Source organism: Corvus cornix, chromosome 3 (genome assembly GCF_000738735.6).
Source record: "Corvus cornix cornix isolate S_Up_H32 chromosome 3, ASM73873v5, whole genome shotgun sequence".
Classification (NCBI taxonomy): Eukaryota; Metazoa; Chordata; class Aves; order Passeriformes; family Corvidae; genus Corvus; species Corvus cornix.
Genome location: NC_047056.1, coordinates 13,165,614 through 13,183,648, shown reverse-complemented (window position 1 = coordinate 13,183,648; position 18,035 = coordinate 13,165,614). Strand labels below are relative to the sequence as shown.

The 18,035-nt window shown below is 45.0% G+C and overlaps 1 protein-coding gene across 1 annotated transcript; it reads left to right on the top strand.

Moving 5' to 3' along the window:
- The first annotated feature begins 286 nt into the window (after nucleotides 1–286).
- On the top strand, nucleotides 287–17,786 carry ACBD3 (acyl-CoA binding domain containing 3). The gene is made up of 8 exons (XM_039569546.1): nucleotides 287–574; nucleotides 7,557–7,698; nucleotides 8,727–8,867; nucleotides 9,579–9,737; nucleotides 11,160–11,334; nucleotides 13,778–13,970; nucleotides 14,632–14,916; nucleotides 15,691–17,786. Exons 1-8 carry the CDS (start codon nucleotides 316–318, stop codon nucleotides 15,900–15,902), a joined length of 1,566 nt encoding a protein of 521 aa, XP_039425480.1. The 5' UTR covers nucleotides 287–315; the 3' UTR covers nucleotides 15,903–17,786.
- The last annotated feature ends 249 nt before the right edge of the window (nucleotides 17,787–18,035 follow it).

The following is an 18,035-nucleotide window of genomic DNA, read 5'->3' as shown; positions in this document are numbered from 1 at the left end:
TAACGCTGCTGAAAAAACATTATCCCGTCTATGAAGTAACCAAGAAGCGCGGACAGGGCGCCCGGCGGCGGCTCCCGCAGACAGTCACGCCCCGGGATTCCCGGGGTCCGGCAGCCCAGCCCCAGGAGCAGGCAGTGTCCCTGAGGGGAAGGGGCGAGGAGGCGGGCGCACCCCGCGGCCCGGCAGCCGCGGCTCGGGGCGGGGCGGGGCGGAGCCGTGGGCGGGCCCGGAAGATCCGGGTCGGAGGGACGGGAAGTCGGGACGTGGCCGCCGCAGCGGGGCAGGAGGCGGAGGGCGGGCGGGAGGCGGCGGAGGATGGCGGCGGTGCTGAGCTCGGACCGGCTCGAGGTCTCGGTGGACGGGCTGACGCTGAGCCCCAACGCCGAGGTGCCGCCCTGCGAAGCGCGGCCGGCGCAGGGCGAGCCGGCGGCGGGGCGGGGCCGAGCGGGCCCCGGCTCCCCGGGCGCGGCGGAGGCCGGCGGCGAGGCGGCGGAGGAGGCTGCGCTGAGCCTGGAGCGGTGCTGGGGCTTCGCGCTGGAGGAGCTCTATGGGCTGGCGCTGCGTTTCTTCAAAGGTGAGCCCGGCCGCCGGCCCGGCCCGCACCGCCCCCCGCCAGAGCCGGGGCAGCCACCGGCACCGGGGAGCCCCGGGCGGCATCGCCTGCCGGGCCGGGCTGCGGGTCCCCCGAGAGCCGGGGGGGCAGCCCCGGGAGGGCTCGGTGTGCCGTGGCGAGCAGCGTGTCCTGGCGGCCCGCGGGGATGCCCTTTTCCTGGTGCCGGACGGGAGCCGGGGCGGGGGGCGGGAGGAGAGGCTGCCCCGGGCCGCGGTGTGGCCGCTCGGCGGGGCCGGCGGGCACTGCCGGGGGTCTGCAGCACCCGGCCGAAAATCGGAGCCACAAAGCTCCGTGCTGGTGGCACGGGAAGGGAAAGCTCGCAGACGTGGGCGAGGAGCGCTCGCCGTGAGTGGTGCCGCCCCTGCTGACAGCCCGCGTCCTGGCGGGAGGTGTCGTGCCGTCTCCTCAGCATGCCAGCTCCAGGGCTGGCTGTGCTGCTTCAGGACGAGAGGGCACAGCCTTAAGCTGCGCTAGGGGAAGTTTAGGTTGGACATTACAAAGAATTTCTACACAAAAAGGGTGATTGGACATTGGAATGGGCTGCCCAGGGAGGTGGTGGAGTCACTGTCCCTGGAGGTGTTTAAGGAAGGACTGGACGTGGCACTCCATGCCATGGTCCGGTTGACATGGTGGTGTTCGGTCATAAGTTGGGAGTCGATGTTGTCAGAGATCTTTTCCAACCTAGATGATTCTATGGTTCTGTGTGCCGCCATGACTCCAGCAGGTAGCCACAGAATACCTGGGGTGTAGACCTGGAGTGTTTTTCCCGGGATCCCCTGCAGCCACGTTTGCTTCTGTGGGAAGCTGGAGTTAGCTGGCCACACTTGGTTTCCTCCGGAGGGGGAAGTGGGCTGTGGTGTTTTGGGGGAAGAGCTATGCTCACTGCATCGAGCACGTTTCAGCGATGTGTCACTCCCGTGGCTCTCAAGCACACACTGCTTCAGGTGGAGCAGGGAGCCCAGCCACATGCCTGCACTAGGGAAGGCAAGCTCTGCACTTGGAAAGGTCAGTCTTGTGGCAGTCAATTGCTAGATGACCTCCCAGAGAGGTTGCCTCTTCTAAGAGCAAGCACTGCTGGCTGGTGGAAATGCTGCTGGAAGGACAAAGTTGTCTTTCCTTCACACTGGCTGACCTGCACCTGCTAGCTGTTAGGAGCATGTAAGGCTCTAAGCAGTTTTCTTAAGCCCTGGTTCTTTGACTCTGTTCTGATGCCCTTCCACAAAGCAGTTATTTTGTTAGCATGCTAATATACAGAGGTATTACTTTTTTAAGCTGTAAAAAAAGTAAGAGATTGTAAGATCTTATATTTTTTTTCCTCTTTTATCATAGGTTATCAGGTTGTGGAAGCATTGTACTTAATGTCTCTTTCTCCTTTCTGTAAAAGAAGTTGCTTAAAAGAGTTCTGATTTTGTTTAATGGTGCAGAAAGAAATGTCTCTGCAGTAGCAAGTTCCTTGTCTCAGTCAGCTGTGGTCTTCTTCTGTCTTGGGTTGAATATTCTACAGGAACCTGTGTTTACAGCGCAAAAGTGCTGTGAATGACTTAATCTGTATTACTGCTATGTAGATAAGCAATAACCTATATCTATTATATCACATGTTTTAACAGAATTTATGTTCTGACTTTATCTCCTCTTGAATGGTGAAGTCTGTGGGGTGTTACTTGTGTGTAGGTTCCAGTTCCTTGCCTTGTACTGTCTTAGCAATGTTTTTTTTGTTGCTGTCTTTTTAATCAAAACTTAATATCGACGTTTTAGCTTACTCCCACTCCTTTTTTAGCCTTCTGCAATTTCTTGTAACTCAAGGATTTGCTCGTAAGAGGAGAATTTTCCCCATTCAATTGTATTGTCAGTCTTTCCAGTGAAAACCTTGTTTCTTTATCCTTATGGCTGGAATAACTCACTCAGAGTCATTGGCCATCATTTCATCTGTAGATTTCTTCCTGAAAGTGACATAACACGAAGATTTTTATTTATAGATCTGATGGGGAGCTACAGGAGCTTGTAATACTTGGGTTACTGATTCTGCCGGCTTGTTCTGTATCTGCACAGCTCCAAAAATAAGTGGTCTCGTTTCCAAATTATTTTCATGCATCTGCTGTTAGAACAACTGTGCGAGTGGGCATACTTGGTTAGCAGCCCCGTGCATGCCAAGGAGCAAACAGGGATTCCTCCTGTACTTCCAGAGGCCATACATCTATCTGAAGGGTGCCCCATGTTAATAGGTCAGTGCTGAGACCTCGTTTCTGACCATTCTTCTAAAAACTCCGCTGATAGTTAAGCAGCGTCTTTTCTGCTTCAGTGTGCAGCCTGAGTTGTCTGTAGCTCAGGGTGTACTTTCTTCCAAGGGAAGTTGAATCTGATCAAAATACTTCGAGTTTGCTTATTACAATGACTGCTAGTACTTGTCAGTGGTGGCATAATGCAGGTAACAGAATTGCTCAGAGACAAGACAGGATGAGCGTGTGTGTAAACAATGTGCAAAGCACGACAGAAACTAGGCTAGGATATTAAAGAGACTCAAAAGCTACTTTATTCTGTCTCTGATAAAGACAAATCTAAAGCAGATCTAAAATGCTTCACCCTGGGTCACTTCACTGTCAGGCCTTAGGCTGTGCTGGAGATGTGCACTATCTTTTTTTTTTTTAACATTCATTATGGCTTGTGAAGAGAGCTTTTCAGAGTAACAGAGGCATAGAAAATAGATGGTAACCATGTTCCAGTACATTTTTCTGTGGGAAACAAGAGCCTTCTTTCCCTTATTCACTCTTTCCCTTCCTGCTCTGTTAAGCCTAGTGCAGGTCAAGCAGCATTTTGGCTGCCATTAAGAAGCTGCTCCACTGTGCTGGATCCAGTGTGCAGTGGAGAACAGTCATGTTACAGTCATTGTACATTTCTTTGTCTCTAGGACTGCCTGTAATTGTGAGCCCTGGGGCAACTGGCACAGTAGAAGTGTCTCTGATGGCTTATTCTGCTTGCTTGGTACAGGTTATGCCAGTGAAGGTAACCTGTTCAAGCTCTGTCCTGAAGCAGGAGAGGGTGGCTTGCATAGCTCTGCCAGCAAATCTCTCCCAGGATCAGCCTGGCTTTGTTGTTTTCCACATCCTGTCATTGAAATACCAATGCAGCCAACCTTCAATATATGACAGTCCCTGAAGTGTTCGTGCACTGTCTAAAGTGATTTGCAGTGCAGCACATCTGAGCAGACAGTACACAAACCATATCATTTTGGTATCTAAAAGCTCTCCTGGAATGTTAAGTACTCTAATTTTCTTTGACTGCTCTGAGTTATTTCCTCTTATCCTAACAAGAATGCATCTTCAGCCTCAGCAGAACATCATTCTCAATTAATTGTTTGACCTCTTTTTTTTGGGCACTAATTTGATGGCATGATTGTAATGCTTAAGTTAAGTAGGCTCTTGTTTTCAAGAATATGAAAACCTCTATAATGTATCTACATTTGTGAAGTTGAGCTTTGATCATATTTAATTGGAAGGGCCAGTCAGTAATTCTTCTGTTGATGCAGAACACACTTGCAGGAGAGGAGGATTAGGAGTGTAAGGGTGTACTGGGATCTGCAGGCAGCAGTTCAGTCCTTACACTTCTCAGTTTTGGTCTCGCTCATTAAAACTTTGCAAATGAATAGAATTAACATATGTGATTTCTGCTTCTAAAGCTATGAGGTGAAAAATCACACTTCACAAACTGTTTTCTAGCTGCTTCTAGATGACTCAACTGAATGCTGTCCCAAGGAAATCAGGCATTTAGAGTGGGTGCAGTAGGTGAAGTTGGCGTGGAATGTGCAGCATGGTGTGCCATGTTTCTTACAGGGGGAGAAAAGCTGAAGTTACCCTGGACTAAAAGTGTCTTGCACAATGCAGTCTCTTAAGCATATTTCTTAAACTCCTTTGTGTCTAAACTTGTGGGTTTTTATCAATTCATGTCAATAATACAGTGCCACATAGTGACAAAAGCCCCTCTCATTACTAGTAACAGCTTCATCTTTCTGTTGTGGTTGAAAACTGAGTGCCTTCCTGGCCTTGTTGGGTCAGGGGTACCAGTGGCATAGGGAAGGTTGCACATTTGCTGTACTACTTCTGTGCAGGTCCTTTGGATTTCTCAGTGTGTTCCCTGGAGCTCTTTGATGTTCTCCCACTTCCCGACAGCCGTATGAGGTGTGTGGGTAATGCCTGCTGAAATGGTGCATTCACGGATGCTTGCATACATTTGGCACTTGTACTTGTCTAGACACACTAATGCTCCTTTTGGCATATTTGACTTCACAGACGAGTTCAGGTCCTCTGGTTCATTTAAACACCAACAATTCCAAATCCTTGGGATGATTGTACAGTGTGGCTCGTGCTGTAGAGTTTAACTGCAAAATAGTATGAAACTTAACTTCACTGACTGGCTGCAAGTGTTTTTCTGATAATTTGCTTCTAAGCTACATTATCTACAAGTCACTGAAAGCCTGTCTTGTGTTTTTCTCCTCTGTCTCTTTCCCTCTCTTATTTAGCTTGTTTGTTGTTCTTCCCTTGGGTCACCATTCTTTGTAAATGCAGATTTTGGCTTCTCTCAGTAATTAGGGCATGAGGTCTGACTTCTCTGTTCTGTGAAAATGCAGATGTGCTGTGCATTGAATGGGAAATGAAGGGTTTTTCCCTTTAACTCTCTTCAGGAGTGAGTTCAAATACTGATGATGTTATCTGGCTTAGGTAGCAGGTTAGTACAGCAAATAGCTGTGTGTTTTGCCAGACAGATACAGGTACACAGGTTGTGAAAAGTAAACTGTGCTATAGGGACCCCCTTGAGAACCACACTTTGCTCAGAAGCCTGGCAGAATTTCAGTGTAGTACCTTTGTCAATTGACTTGCTTTGTAGCACACTGCCCCAGGATATTAAGTATTGCTTAAAAGTACATGCTGTTTATTGAGGCTAATGGAAGTGCTTGTTACCTAATAAGTAAATTCTGAGTTGAGTGTGAAGTGTGAAGAATTGAGGAAAAACAGAGAGGCTCTTTGGAAGGCCTGAGAGCAGGAGTTGAAAGCTTGAGGTGATTTGCATCCCTTAAGGATCACAAACGTGGGGTGGGAAGGGACTGCTGGGGATTGTCAGGTTTAGCCCTCCTTTTCAGTTCAGGCTTCATGGCACTGTCTCCATTTGGGTTTTGAACATCTCCAATCATGGAGACATAAAAACTTCTCAGGGTAACCTGTTCCAGTGCTCCATCGCTCTCAGTTTAAAAAAACAAAAACAACATCATAAAAAAAACCAACTTAAAGCAAACAAACAAAACACCACAAAAAATGCTTAAGTGGCATTTCCTGTACTTCAGTTTGTGTCAGGTGCCTCTTGTCCTTTCAATGTATAACACTGAGTAGACTCTGGTTCAGTTTTTACATGCCCTGCCCCCCACTTTCTACCCCACCAGATATTTTTGGAAGTAGATATTTTTGTGGAGAAAGGCTTCTGTTTGTGAAGCTGGCAGCTATATTTGCTGTAAGGTTGTGTGACACTGGGACAAGAGCAAATACTTGAAATTCTGCAAGAGAGATAGGAACTTCTAGGAATGGATAATAAGTAATTAAATGTTTGCCTTCCTAATCATTTGATTGTGGCTTCAAAACAAATGGCATGCATGTAGTGGTTCCTTGTGATGTCTCAGCTGAGTAAGTCCAGCAATCTACTGAACTTTCTCTGTCAAAAATAGTGTCTTGCTGTGATCTGCAAGCACTTTGCTGCTGGGATTCTGCCTGATTTCCAGAAGTATTTGCTTCTTTTCCTGTTAATAACTGTTCACAAGTGTCAGCCAAGCCATTTTGCAGTGTGTATCAGCCTGAAATTTAGGTGTGGACTGTTCAGTTTGGGGCTGTAAACAACTTGCTCCAAAGGAGAACTGGGAATGAGCGTCATCTTTGTCTCCAGCTCCCAATTACACGGAGAGCCGTGCAGTCGTGGGAAGTGACAGTCTTTTACCTCTGGTAGTAGCTTTCTCTTTTCAGCCCTTCCAAAAGGAGATGGTGCTTATTTATTTGTTTTCCTCTTCAAGAAAAATGTCTTTTTCTTAATGAGCAGTGTAGTCACATACAGCAATCCCTGTTTCTTTGATTTGTTTTGACAATTTAAATGTGCTGAAGTAAGTCCTAGCTGAGTAATTCATATATCATTTTAAATCAATGCAAGTATCTTCTTACCAGTAAAAGCGTGCTGGAATCTAACTGAGAATGCTTCAGAAGATGTTCCTGTGGAGCCACTGGAACATGTTCAGGCTTATGTTGCCTTCTTATTGTCAGAGTTCACTGTATGTGTTCGTGCTGATGGAGTCAGCTGCAAGGCTTTTCATTGTGAGGGGCTATTCCAGCTGCCTTGGCCAAGGGCAGCAATTGTATTCCCTCAGGGAAAGCTCTCCTACTCTCCTTGACTCTTAATTTTTCCTCTCTGGAGTTTTCCTTGCCTTCAGCCTTGGTTGTTCAGCTTTCATCAATGTGAAGAGCGTGAAAGGAGAGCAATTTATAAAGTTAACATCATGTGTTTCTTTATGGAAAATCCTTCCTGTGCACACTAGAGTAGACTTGGCAGACACACTTGAATTCAGTTAAGGTTTTTAAATATTTCGGAGATACAGATCCATATAGTGTGACGTTCAACAAATTAATGTAAATATTTATGTGATAACTGACTCACTAAGGCTGACTGTAGATAGTGGGATGCAAAGCACTCTGCACTGAAGTTTTCATTAGCTGAAGTAGATGTGTTTCTTCTGGACCGATCTGTATTTTATTTAAATAGAACTGACTTAATTTGTCTAACCTTTTGTGACTTGACTTTTTAACTTTTTTTTCTTTTTTTTTAATGGTGAAAATCATGGTAATGGTTATGCAACATCCTCATTCCTATTCTGTGCTTAATTAGTCACAACAGTGAAATTTTCTTTTTTTTCCTACAGAAAAAGATGGCAAAGCCTTTCATCCAACATATGAAGAAAAGCTCAAACTTGTGGCACTGCACAAGCAGGTTCTGCTGGGACCTTACAACCCTGACACTTGCCCTGAAGTTGGATTCTTTGATGTGCTGGGCAATGATAGAAGGTAAAAGGGCAGGTGCTTTTGTTGGTCTTAACTCTGCTTTTCCTGGGTGAAGATAACATCATCCAATTTCTACAAGTATGTGGGTTATCTCCAGTGTGTCTATGCTAGTGGAAAGTGAAAGTGGCCTCTTTAAGTACATCTTAGAAGTGTGAGTCACAGTTCAGTACAGGAATGAACAGAAGATTGTTTGGGATTTTTTTTCAACCATGCTAGAAGCTGCTGTGCTGACAGTCCAGTTTCTCATAGAAGTTTAAGATGCATTAATGTGCAGGCCCCTGTTTCATCCAGACTCCACACCATGGTTACAGCTGGCCAAGCCTTTTGCCAGTGGTAGAAGCATTTGCCATAGCTTGTCCCAACACCAAAGATAATTTCTGAAGTCAGATACCTGATGGATTCAAACTCTGAGTAAATATTTTATGAGACATGGGAAGTCTCAGGTATGTCTCTTGTGTTGCTTGCAGCTCAGGCTGTACTTCTCATGTTCATTGTTGCTCTTTTTAGTGTTCTAGAGTGAAGGCAATGTGCAACACAGCAGTGGCTTCTCTGAGATGGGTCCAGTACACTGCTTTTGCACAAATGGATGCAGTTTTTCTTAGGAAGAACAAGGCTGTTTCTTTCAACTAACTGAAGTGCTGTAATCAATAGTTGTCACTGTGTTTTTTCATTCAGGAAAATGTATACTTTTTTTTTCCACAAACTGGAGTGGAAGGAGGTTAAAAAAATACTTTAGATTCACTTGTAGCTGGGAAGTTTTTGGACATAGTTCAGCATTCAAAGTAGGGTTGATGGGATGTATGAGATTTCATGTAAGAGCTGAGTTATCTCTCTTTGAAAGAGTGGCTCTTTTGCAGGCAGAAGAGAACATTTTACTGTCTTTGGGAAGAAGCTGTTGGTTCTCTGAAACTGCACATGATAAAATTTGGTTCCCAGTCACCCAACTTTTTCTTTCTTTGCTGGGCTGTCAGAGCTCACAACTGGGTTGAAAAGAGTTCAGTCTGTTATTTCAGCTGATTTCTCTCTCTCAGGAAGGAATGGGCTGCCCTTGGAAACATGTCAAAGCAAAAAGCTATGACAGAATTTGTCAAGCTCCTGCATAGGTGCTGCCACTTGTTCTCGACATATGTCACTTCCCACAAGATAGAGAAAGAAGAGCAAGAAAAGAAAAGGTAACATTTGGGTGCTTTGATGTTGGTATCTATGAAATGTGTAACTCTTGGCCTGTGGACGGTATCACAGCTTAGGTTGGAGTTGTCTTGGGAAGGGAAATGCTTGAAGTGTAGGTGGCTGTGGTATCATTTGATCTCTTTAAGCCTTATTACTTTGCCAGTAGTGAGCAGTTGTTTAGGAGTTTTAAAAATTTTGCTGATACTGTTATCTGCTTAAGAAGAGCTGCTTCACAAAATGTCTGTGGACTAAATATACAGAGAACATTAAATTGTCAGGTTTTAAATTATATTAAACTTTAAACTCCTAATATGGGTTAGCAGCTTGACAAAGGCTGTCTTATTATTGCTTCCAGATGTGATTATTAAACCATGATACCCACATCATTACTGAACATGTGCTAAAGCTTGGAAGATATGTTTAAAGCTTCCAGGCAGCTTTTTCTGCTGCTCTCTGCTACAGGTAGCACAGTAACAGGTTAGCATGAATATCAAATTGTAACACAGAATCTCCCCTTGTCGTGCTGCTGAGTGCAGTGATGTGGTTTTTTCGTGTGTCCGGTAAGACACTTCTCCAGGCCCGTTTAAGTGTGAGGAGATGATACCAAACAAAAAGCCTCACTGGGCAGGCAAAAGGCAGGTTGCAGCATGTTGAAAAGAACTCATCCTAGGATTGTAGGAATGCTGAAATGGCTTATTGAGTGGATGTTGCAGAAGAGAAGAGGAAGAGCGAAGGCGGCGTGAAGAGGAGGAGCGGGAGCGGTTACAAAAGGAAGAAGAAAAACGGAGGCGAGAAGAAGAGGAAAGACTGAGAAGGGAAGAAGAGGAGAGGAGGAGAATAGAGGAGGAACGACTTCGGATGGAACAGCAGAAGTGAGTAGTGGAAACAAACAACACTTCAAAGAAAATAACTGCCTTGCACTTGAGACAAGAAATATACAGTTCTAATTATATTTCATTGTTCCCATCGCATCCAGATGCTGAAAACACAGATCTGGCTTTGCACACGTGATATTTAGGAGAATAGTAAAGCTGTTCCACATCAGTCAGCAACTATTTTCCACAATAAAAATGTCTTTGCAGGGGGTGTCTCTGAAGTAGATCCTGTGCTTGCTATGTAGTGGTTTTGAGAAGGGAGCAAATAATTAAACCTCAAGTTTTACTGCTTGTTTAACATGGTGAGAGCCAGAGGAGTGTAAGAGACAGACATAAATTAACATATACAGTAGAAAGTGTTGCACAGTGCTAAGTAGCAAGAAGTGTGGTACGCCTTGAAGTTGAGGGGGTTTTTTACATGAATGGGAGTTGTGTATTAAGAGGGCATAGCAGGTTACAGAGATAAAAGAGTTTAGACAGAAAAGGAATGTGGATACCAAGTGTATCTAAACTGGTCACAGTTTGCTGAAGAGCAGTAAATCTTGCTCCTTGGGATATTAGACCAGTCTAATACTGATGCTTTAGAACATAATTTTTGGGGATGGAAGAAGAGTGGGAAGGAAAGAATTTTTCTTGCAATTGTGTGATACTTCTTCCTTCCTCTGAAACATTGATAGCTGGTCACTGAAGAATGTAACGTGAGACAGGCCCTGGATCTGTCTAGTCATTTTACCATAGAGTTTCTCTTAGTTCTTTGGAGAGAGGAGAAAAACAGCCTGTGCATATGTAACCCATGTGTTCCTCTTAAAGTTTCAGCAGTTGAGTTTGCTGGAGATGCAGATGCCTCATATGGCAGCATTTTTTTTGTTGTTCCTGAATTAGGCCACTGTCAGTCATGTTTTTCATACTTGTTTGCATACTGACCAGGGAAACGAAGATAGTAATGTGATGTGTTTTTCTTAGATTCACCAAAAAGCATTGGTGTGCTGTGCCACAGCAGGTTTGTTCTTACCAATATTTTTAGCAGGTCTGCTGGAAGAGTGGTTTCTGGAAAAAGCATATGTAGATTTTTTTCCTTTGCTTGTTTGAGAAATTCAGTCATGTGGGTTTTTTATAGCACTACCTCTTTATCAGACTACAGATGGAGAATTATGTAAGAGCTCTTGTTGTTTTAACATTTGATGTTTCCAAACATCAAATGGAAAATGTTGCTCCCTTCTTTAGGTTCTCAGCGTATTTTTAGGCAAAACTCACATTTGCATTAGCTGTGGGTTCTGGTCCGTTACATACGTAGGTTGATTTCACCTGGGTTTTGCAGGAATGGAATGAAATGCTTGAAGTGGCCCCAAAGCAGTGAAGTGCAGGGATTTCCCCAGTGCCCTGAGCTGTTGGTAACGCCGGGCTGTGCTTCCCCCGCAGGCAGCAGATCATGGCAGCGCTGAACTCGCAGACGGCCGTGCAGTTCCAGCAGTACGCGGCCCAGCAGTATCCCGGCAACTACGAGCAGCAGCAGATCCTCATCCGGCAGCTCCAGGAGCAGCACTACCAGCAGTACATGCAGCAGCTCTACCAGGTCCAGCTGGCACAGCAGCAGGTATGGCTGGCCAGCTGGGGAGCCTGGGCTTCGTGTCCCGGGCTGTCACTGGGATGCGTTAACTTGTCTGCTGTTATCGCCTTGAAAAGATAATTGCCACAAGGAGAGCTACTGTCATAGTGACTAGTGCTGCTTCAGATTCAAACACTAAAGCCCCTTTATTTGTTTCATCTTTTGGAGTAGTTTTCTGAAGCAGCTGTTAATTAAGAAAATTCTGAGCAATCTTTGCTAATGACTTGGTGCAATGTTATTGTTGGAGACCAAATGTGAAGTGCTCTGCTGCAGCACTGGTGATGTGTGTGTGTAATTTAATGACGTACCAGTGCATGTGAGCATGAACAAACCTCTTCAGGTGACTCTTCCTGGAGGTCTGTGCGCAGCAGCAGGCTGTGGTCAGCCCTGTGTTCCTAGCTCAGCGTGCATGCACATCACTGTAGCAGCACTGCTGGAGATTGCTCTTCCCTGCCAGCCTGAGCACTGCTGACTTCTCTCTCCTTTTGCACCTGTTGTCTGACCTGATGAAGTTGCTTGCCTGCGATAAGCTGGTTGTGGTTTGAGTGGGAGACAGACTGTGGCTGCCAGCCTGAGGTTTGTCCTTGAGCTAAAGACCTAAACTTCAGTAACTAATTTCCTGTTATGTCATTTGTATTGTGTTGAGACTGATGCCCTCAGCAAAGAAATGTCCTAAAAGGGGAGCCATGTGAACCTCATGAAGTTCAACAAGGCCCCTGCACTGGGTCAGGTCTGGGCACTCCCCAGTATTGGTACAGACTTGGGGTTGAATGGGTTGAGAGCAGAGCTGGGCTGGTGGATGAAACACTGGATATGAGCTGGCAGTGGACTTCTGCAGCCCAGGAAGTCAATCATGTCCTGGGATGCAGGAAAACAAGTGTGGCCAGAAGGCAGAGGGATAGAGGTGATGCTCTGCTCTGCTCTGCTCTGCTCTCATGACACCCTGCCTGGAGTGCTGCATCCAGCTCTGGGGTCTCCAACACAAGAAGAGCATGGACCTGTTGGAGCAGGTCCAGAGGAGGCCACAAAGATGCTCAGAGGGCCAGAGCACCTCTCCTATGAAGATAATATGAGAGAGCTGGGCTTGTTCAGGCTGGAAAAGAAGCTCTGGGGAAACCTCACTACAGCCTTTCGGTACCTAGAGGAGGTTTATAAGAAACATGAAGAAAGACCTTTTTACCAGGGCCTGTAGTGACAGGATGAGGGGCAAAGGTTTTAATCTGAGAGCGTGTAGGTCTAGATTGAACATAAGGAGGACTTTTTTTTTTTACAGTGAGGGTGGTCAGACACTGGCACAGGTTGCCCAGAGAAGCTGTGGAAGTCCCATCCCAGGAAGTGTTCATGTACAGATTTGATGGAGCTTTGAGCAACCTGGTCTAGTGGAAGGTGTCTGTTCCCATGGCAGGGGTGTGGAACTAGATGATTTTTATAGCTCCCTTCCAAGCCAAACCATGATTGGATGGAGCTGAAGTGGTGTAAGAAAGGCAGAGACTTCCTGCCCTGTTATAGTTTCTTTGGACTTCCCTCATGTAGCTTCCCTAACACTTCCAAGGAATACTTCATTTGGATGCCTGTGACTCAGCTGCATTGGGATCTGTTAGTGCAGTCAGAAAGTGCTGTTCTGCTTACAGATCAGCTTCTGATGCAATTAATTTTGGAAAGGCTGTGTGCAATAGTTTTGTAGAAAAGTTCACACCACATGACTCTCTCGGTGCACAAAACTGCTGTAGTAGAAAGTGAAATCTGGACAGCATCTCTGCAATTGCTTAAATTTGAAATCTGATGTTTTTCTATATTGTCTTCATATTCCTGCAGGATACCTATATTGCACTTGTTCATCAAAATCTTGTGATTGCTAGGTTATCCTTTAAAGAGTGGTGCTTTTATCTTTTCCCTGTCCCAAAAAAAAGCCTTTGTTGTCTCTCTGGACTGATAACGAGGGACAGGGAAGTTGCTCTTCTCAGAGAGTTCTCTGTTTAACTCATAAATTGACAAGTAGCTAGTAGACTTTCAATCCTCAGCTCTCTTTAGACCTGGATGAGCTCAGGCTGGGTGGAACCCTTCCAGCCAGCAAAAAAAAATTCCAGCAAACAAGCCACACTTCCAACTTTGAAAGAAATGTTATAGGAATGAAAAACTTCCATAGTTAAGTGCAAGAGTATTGTGTGTACCCTAATTAATTTGAAAATTGAATTTTTTTGTTCAGGTTATATCCACGAGCCTAGAAGCAAGTGACTTCACATCCCTTGGTAGTACTGAGTAGATGCAACTGGTTACTGTGTGCTGCTTCTGGTCTTTTGGGTCAAGCCCTCTTCTGGGGTGAAGGGAGAGGTTTTCTCTTTAAATTGTCTTTATACCTTCTGCTGGAAGGTGTAAAACTGGCATCTTGTGAGGGTTTGGTTGTACTTGACTTAAATTCCTGTCGTTTTAGGCAGCCTTACAGAAGCAGCAGGATGCAGTGGTGGCAGCGACAGGGACACCCCTGACTACTGCATCGAAGGTGAACAGCCCTGCCCCAGGGGACACCCCATCCATTAATGGGCAGGCCAGTGCACATGCAGACAGCCCTGAAAAAGAGTTGGATCCAGAGGCTTTGGAAGAAGCACTGGAGAATGGACCAAAAGGTGGGACTAGCTGAATTTCTTTATTAAAAATAAATAGCAAAAGCCTTTCTTAGGGTTCAGGTGTCTTAAGTGGGGTTACAGTGGTTCTTTGTTTGGCTTCATTTGCCTGTGGAAAAGCTAGATTTGATTCCTGGGGCTGCTGTCTCTCATGGGAGAATAATACTGCAAAGGCAAAGCTCAGCTTTGGGAGGGGAGGGAAAGAGGAAGCAGCAAAAGCATTTCAGCAAGTTGATGGGATCCAGAGCCTCCTTTCACTCTAGACTTGAAGGAAAGGAGCATAAAAGTTCTAGCACAAAGCTGTTCTGGGCAGAAGTATGCTCAGTTTTATTTGAACTGGGGTCAAAACTGTTTAAAGTTCCTTCTAAGTGAGGGGTTCTGTGCAATACAGACCTGTCACCTGTAGCTGTACATTTGCCTTCTGAGGCTTTTCTGCATAAGCACTGTTGGTTTAAATGTGGTGGATGGGTGAACTGGTAGCATTTAGTAGTGTTACAACTAAATTTGCACTGTTTAATACATTTTTTCAGAGTTGAGACTTGCAAAATTAATTGGAAGCAACTTTAATGCTTGGGGCCCTCCAGTGCTCCTAAGGCACATTTAAGTATGCAGCATAAATATCTAAAACAAAACCTAACTGGAGTATTTCCTCCCCTCTCTCCAGACTCTGTCCCAGTGATCGCTGCCCCGTCCATGTGGACACGACCCCAGATAAAAGACTTCAAGGAAAAAATCCGTCAGGATGCAGACTCTGTGATCACCGTGGGCCGAGGAGAAGTGGTTACAGTCAGAGTACCAACTCATGAAGAGGGGTCTTACCTCTTTTGGGAGTTTGCTACAGACAATTATGACATTGGTTTTGGGGTGTATTTTGAATGGACAGACTCCCCTAATACTGCAGTCAGTGTGCATGTCAGCGAGTCCAGTGATGATGAGGAGGAAGAGGAAGGTAAGCACGCTAATGTGTATAAACTGTCAGAGTTTGCTGTGAGGGAAGTCCCCATGGATGGTCTTGTGTGTAATCTCCCACTTTCCCTGGCTTCCCTCTGGCTGGAGTCATGTTTTTAAAGCAGCTGAGGCTGGGGAAATCCTTTTCCTAGGTTAACTATTCAGTAAACTAAACTGAAACCTGTGCTATAGTAGAGCACAGCAGATCTGCGCTCTGAAACCTTGGGAAAAATCCCATCCTGCTGTTCAAGAGATGTTTCTAGCCAGGAAGTTTCCTCGAGGCTGCGGCAAAACAGCTTCCGAGAGCAAGTCCTCATGGTGGCTGAGACACAGGTCACAGCCTTTGCCTGTGGGGAAGTCCAGCATACCACCACAAAAATGTTTTGAAATGAGCATGTGATTTGCTTGGAAGGAGCTGCCCTGACTTAGGAAGCAGTGGCTTTCTGGGTATCAATACCAATAATCTGTGGTAATCAGTGGAGGGTGGTTGTCTTATTGAAAACTGGAGTTTGGCATCTCTACAAACTGACCTGGCTGTGCTGGGGAGACGGGTGTGGTGAGTTTCAATATCAAACTGTAAAAATCATGATAAAGTGAGCATGTTTGGTGATCTTCCTGCTTCTGAGTGCTTCAGCCCCAGCCTTGGTAGGAATCCCTGCAGCTCCTCTCATTCCTAAACTAACAAAGAGGGCCTTGTCCACTAGAGGTTAGTCTGACTTTCTCTTGTAAAGCATCCACCCATGTTCACTGACACCCTTTTTTTTTCCCTTTGCAGAAAATACTAGCAGTGAAGAAAAAGCCAAAAAGAATGCCAACAAGCCTCAGCTAGATGAAATAGTGCCTGTGTACAGACGAGACTGTCACGAAGAAGTGTATGCTGGCAGCCACCAGTACCCAGGGAGAGGAGTTTATCTTCTTAAATTTGACAACTCCTACTCTCTATGGAGGTCAAAAACAGTTTACTACAGAGTTTATTATACTAGATAAAGGTGTGGCTGTGTCTGAGGCTGGGCTGTGCAGAAGATGTCATTTTATTTGGAATTTTCTTCAAGCATAATGGATCTTTTTGAGTCTGTGTTTTATCCTGTCTGTATCTGTATGATTTGTGTGAACTTCTAACAAGTAGACACTGGGATCTTCCTGCTCCATGACACTAATGCATATTGCATTGGGCTTAACACAGGATCTCCCTAACCTTTTTGGGGATTGGAGTCGTTGGCTCCAGTGCTGAGGTCACATCAGTTGCGCTTGTTAAAGCCTCATGAAAAAGGGGGAGGGAGTTGCTGGCTCACTGGCTGAGTGATCTGATGTTTCCAGGTCTGGATGCCTTGACTAACTTGTTAATGGTTAATTTAAAGGTCCCATCAGTAACTGGTAGATTTGGATGCAGTTTGCTGTGTAGCAAGTTTCTCTTAACTGTAATTGAATGTCAGATTTTTTACACCATTAAAACTTGAAACTTTTAAGTTTATGCAGTTTAGAAACAAGTTGTCTCACTTCTGTCCTCATCAAAGAAGAAACCTTCAGTTCCTTAAACCAGTGTAGTGTCTCAGACAAGGGTGAACAACGTCCTGAAAGTACAGCAAATAACCTCTTCCCAAGGTGTAAGCTGAATGATGTTTAAAAGTACGTGTAACAAGAAGAACCTTAATCTCTCCCCACTGCTAGCCCTAGAATAAAAAAAGTCATTTTTTGATGCAATTGACTTTGAGCAGGACACAAACTACTCCTGAATTTAATGGGGTAGACAAAAAGAAAAAAGGCTACAAACTTGAAACCAGTTTTCTGCACAATGTTCTGATTTGGTTTTGTAAGACCTGAATACGCATGTTGTGCATCTGGAGAGCAGTCAGTCACTTTTGATAGAGTATAGGAGTTAATGTTGCACTAATGATGGAAATCACTGCCACTCCATTTTAGTCTGAACTGGTGATAGTGGGGTGCAAACTTTCTGCTTTAATTTGTAACTGTGGGCAGAAAGGCCAGGTGCACATACAGATACTTAACGTAGCTTTAATGTCAATTTCATATGGTTTGGTTGGGGCATTTTGTGTTTTGTATAGTGCAAAAAACCCACAGGTGGCTACTTGGCTTGAGGCTGCAGTAAGAATCCGCTCCCCCTGGAGCCCAGGGGGGACATGTTGCAATAATGACTTGTGCAAGTGCTCTCTGCATGGGTGATGCACCTTGTTACTGAAAGGAAATGGTTGCTTTGGGTCTCAGACCAGCGCTTGCAGTCAGACTTCCATTGATCAGCTGCAGCATGGGCAGTTCCATGGCTAATGATGTTGAGTTGGCGGGGTTTGTTTGAATGGTCAGTTTGTACATACATGATACTTTACTTTTCTCATACCAACCATGGAGATACTTCTCCTAGAGTGCTTAACTTGTCATCTTGCTTTTTGGGTCAGCAACACCGTACCAGCTTACAGCTAGTTAGTGCTGCTTTATCCAAAAACACTGTACAATGTTCTGCTCTTGTGTACATACAGTATATAAACCATGAATTTAGAAAGTACCTTGCTTTTAAAGAAAACTGTATTTAATGTAAAAAAAAGCAAAAAAAAAACCAACAAAAAAAAAACCCTTTTAAAAAGGAAGGCACTAATATATTTCTTCTGGTCTTCAAATTACTTTTTTTTTTTGTCCATACAAAAATGTTACAACTTTTTCCTCTAAGAGTATCTGTTCTTGGGAGCGGTGTTTGTCGCTTTAAATGGCAGCACTTACTGTCATGTGTTGGATGTTAGAACTTCTACGTTTTCAGACTTTTTTTTTTATTGCCTCTGGCTGTTGATAGTACAGTACAAGTGCGATTTCAAGATACCTTGAGATAGTATTTAATCCTAATTAAAATACATTTATCTGTAATGCTGTTGGCTTTTTCTTAATTTGCAAACCTTGGCATTGCTGTGTACGGCTCTTGAGCTAAGATAAGCTTGTCATCCTCTCTCCCATATTCAGAGGTTCAGCACTGTGCTCACACTGTGGTCAAAGGCACTGCCCAGGAATGTCAGTGGCTCGCTGGATGGGGCCACCTGTCCATACTGGAAGAGCCCAGCTTAAACTGCATCATCTCTGGGTTTTGAGTGGGTAGCAGAAGGGGTTGGATGTGGGCAG

Bases quoted from the DNA above. Each gene is read 5' to 3' on its own strand.
- ACBD3 (XM_039569546.1), top strand. From the start codon at position 316: ATGGCGGCGGTGCTGAGCTCGGACCGGCTCGAGGTCTCGGTGGACGGG. The intron at 575-7,556 runs GTGAGCCCGGCC...TTTTTCCTACAG, and splicing joins GGCGCTGCGTTTCTTCAAAG to AAAAAGATGGCAAAGCCTTT. The intron at 7,699-8,726 runs GTAAAAGGGCAG...TCTCTCTCTCAG, and splicing joins GTGCTGGGCAATGATAGAAG to GAAGGAATGGGCTGCCCTTG.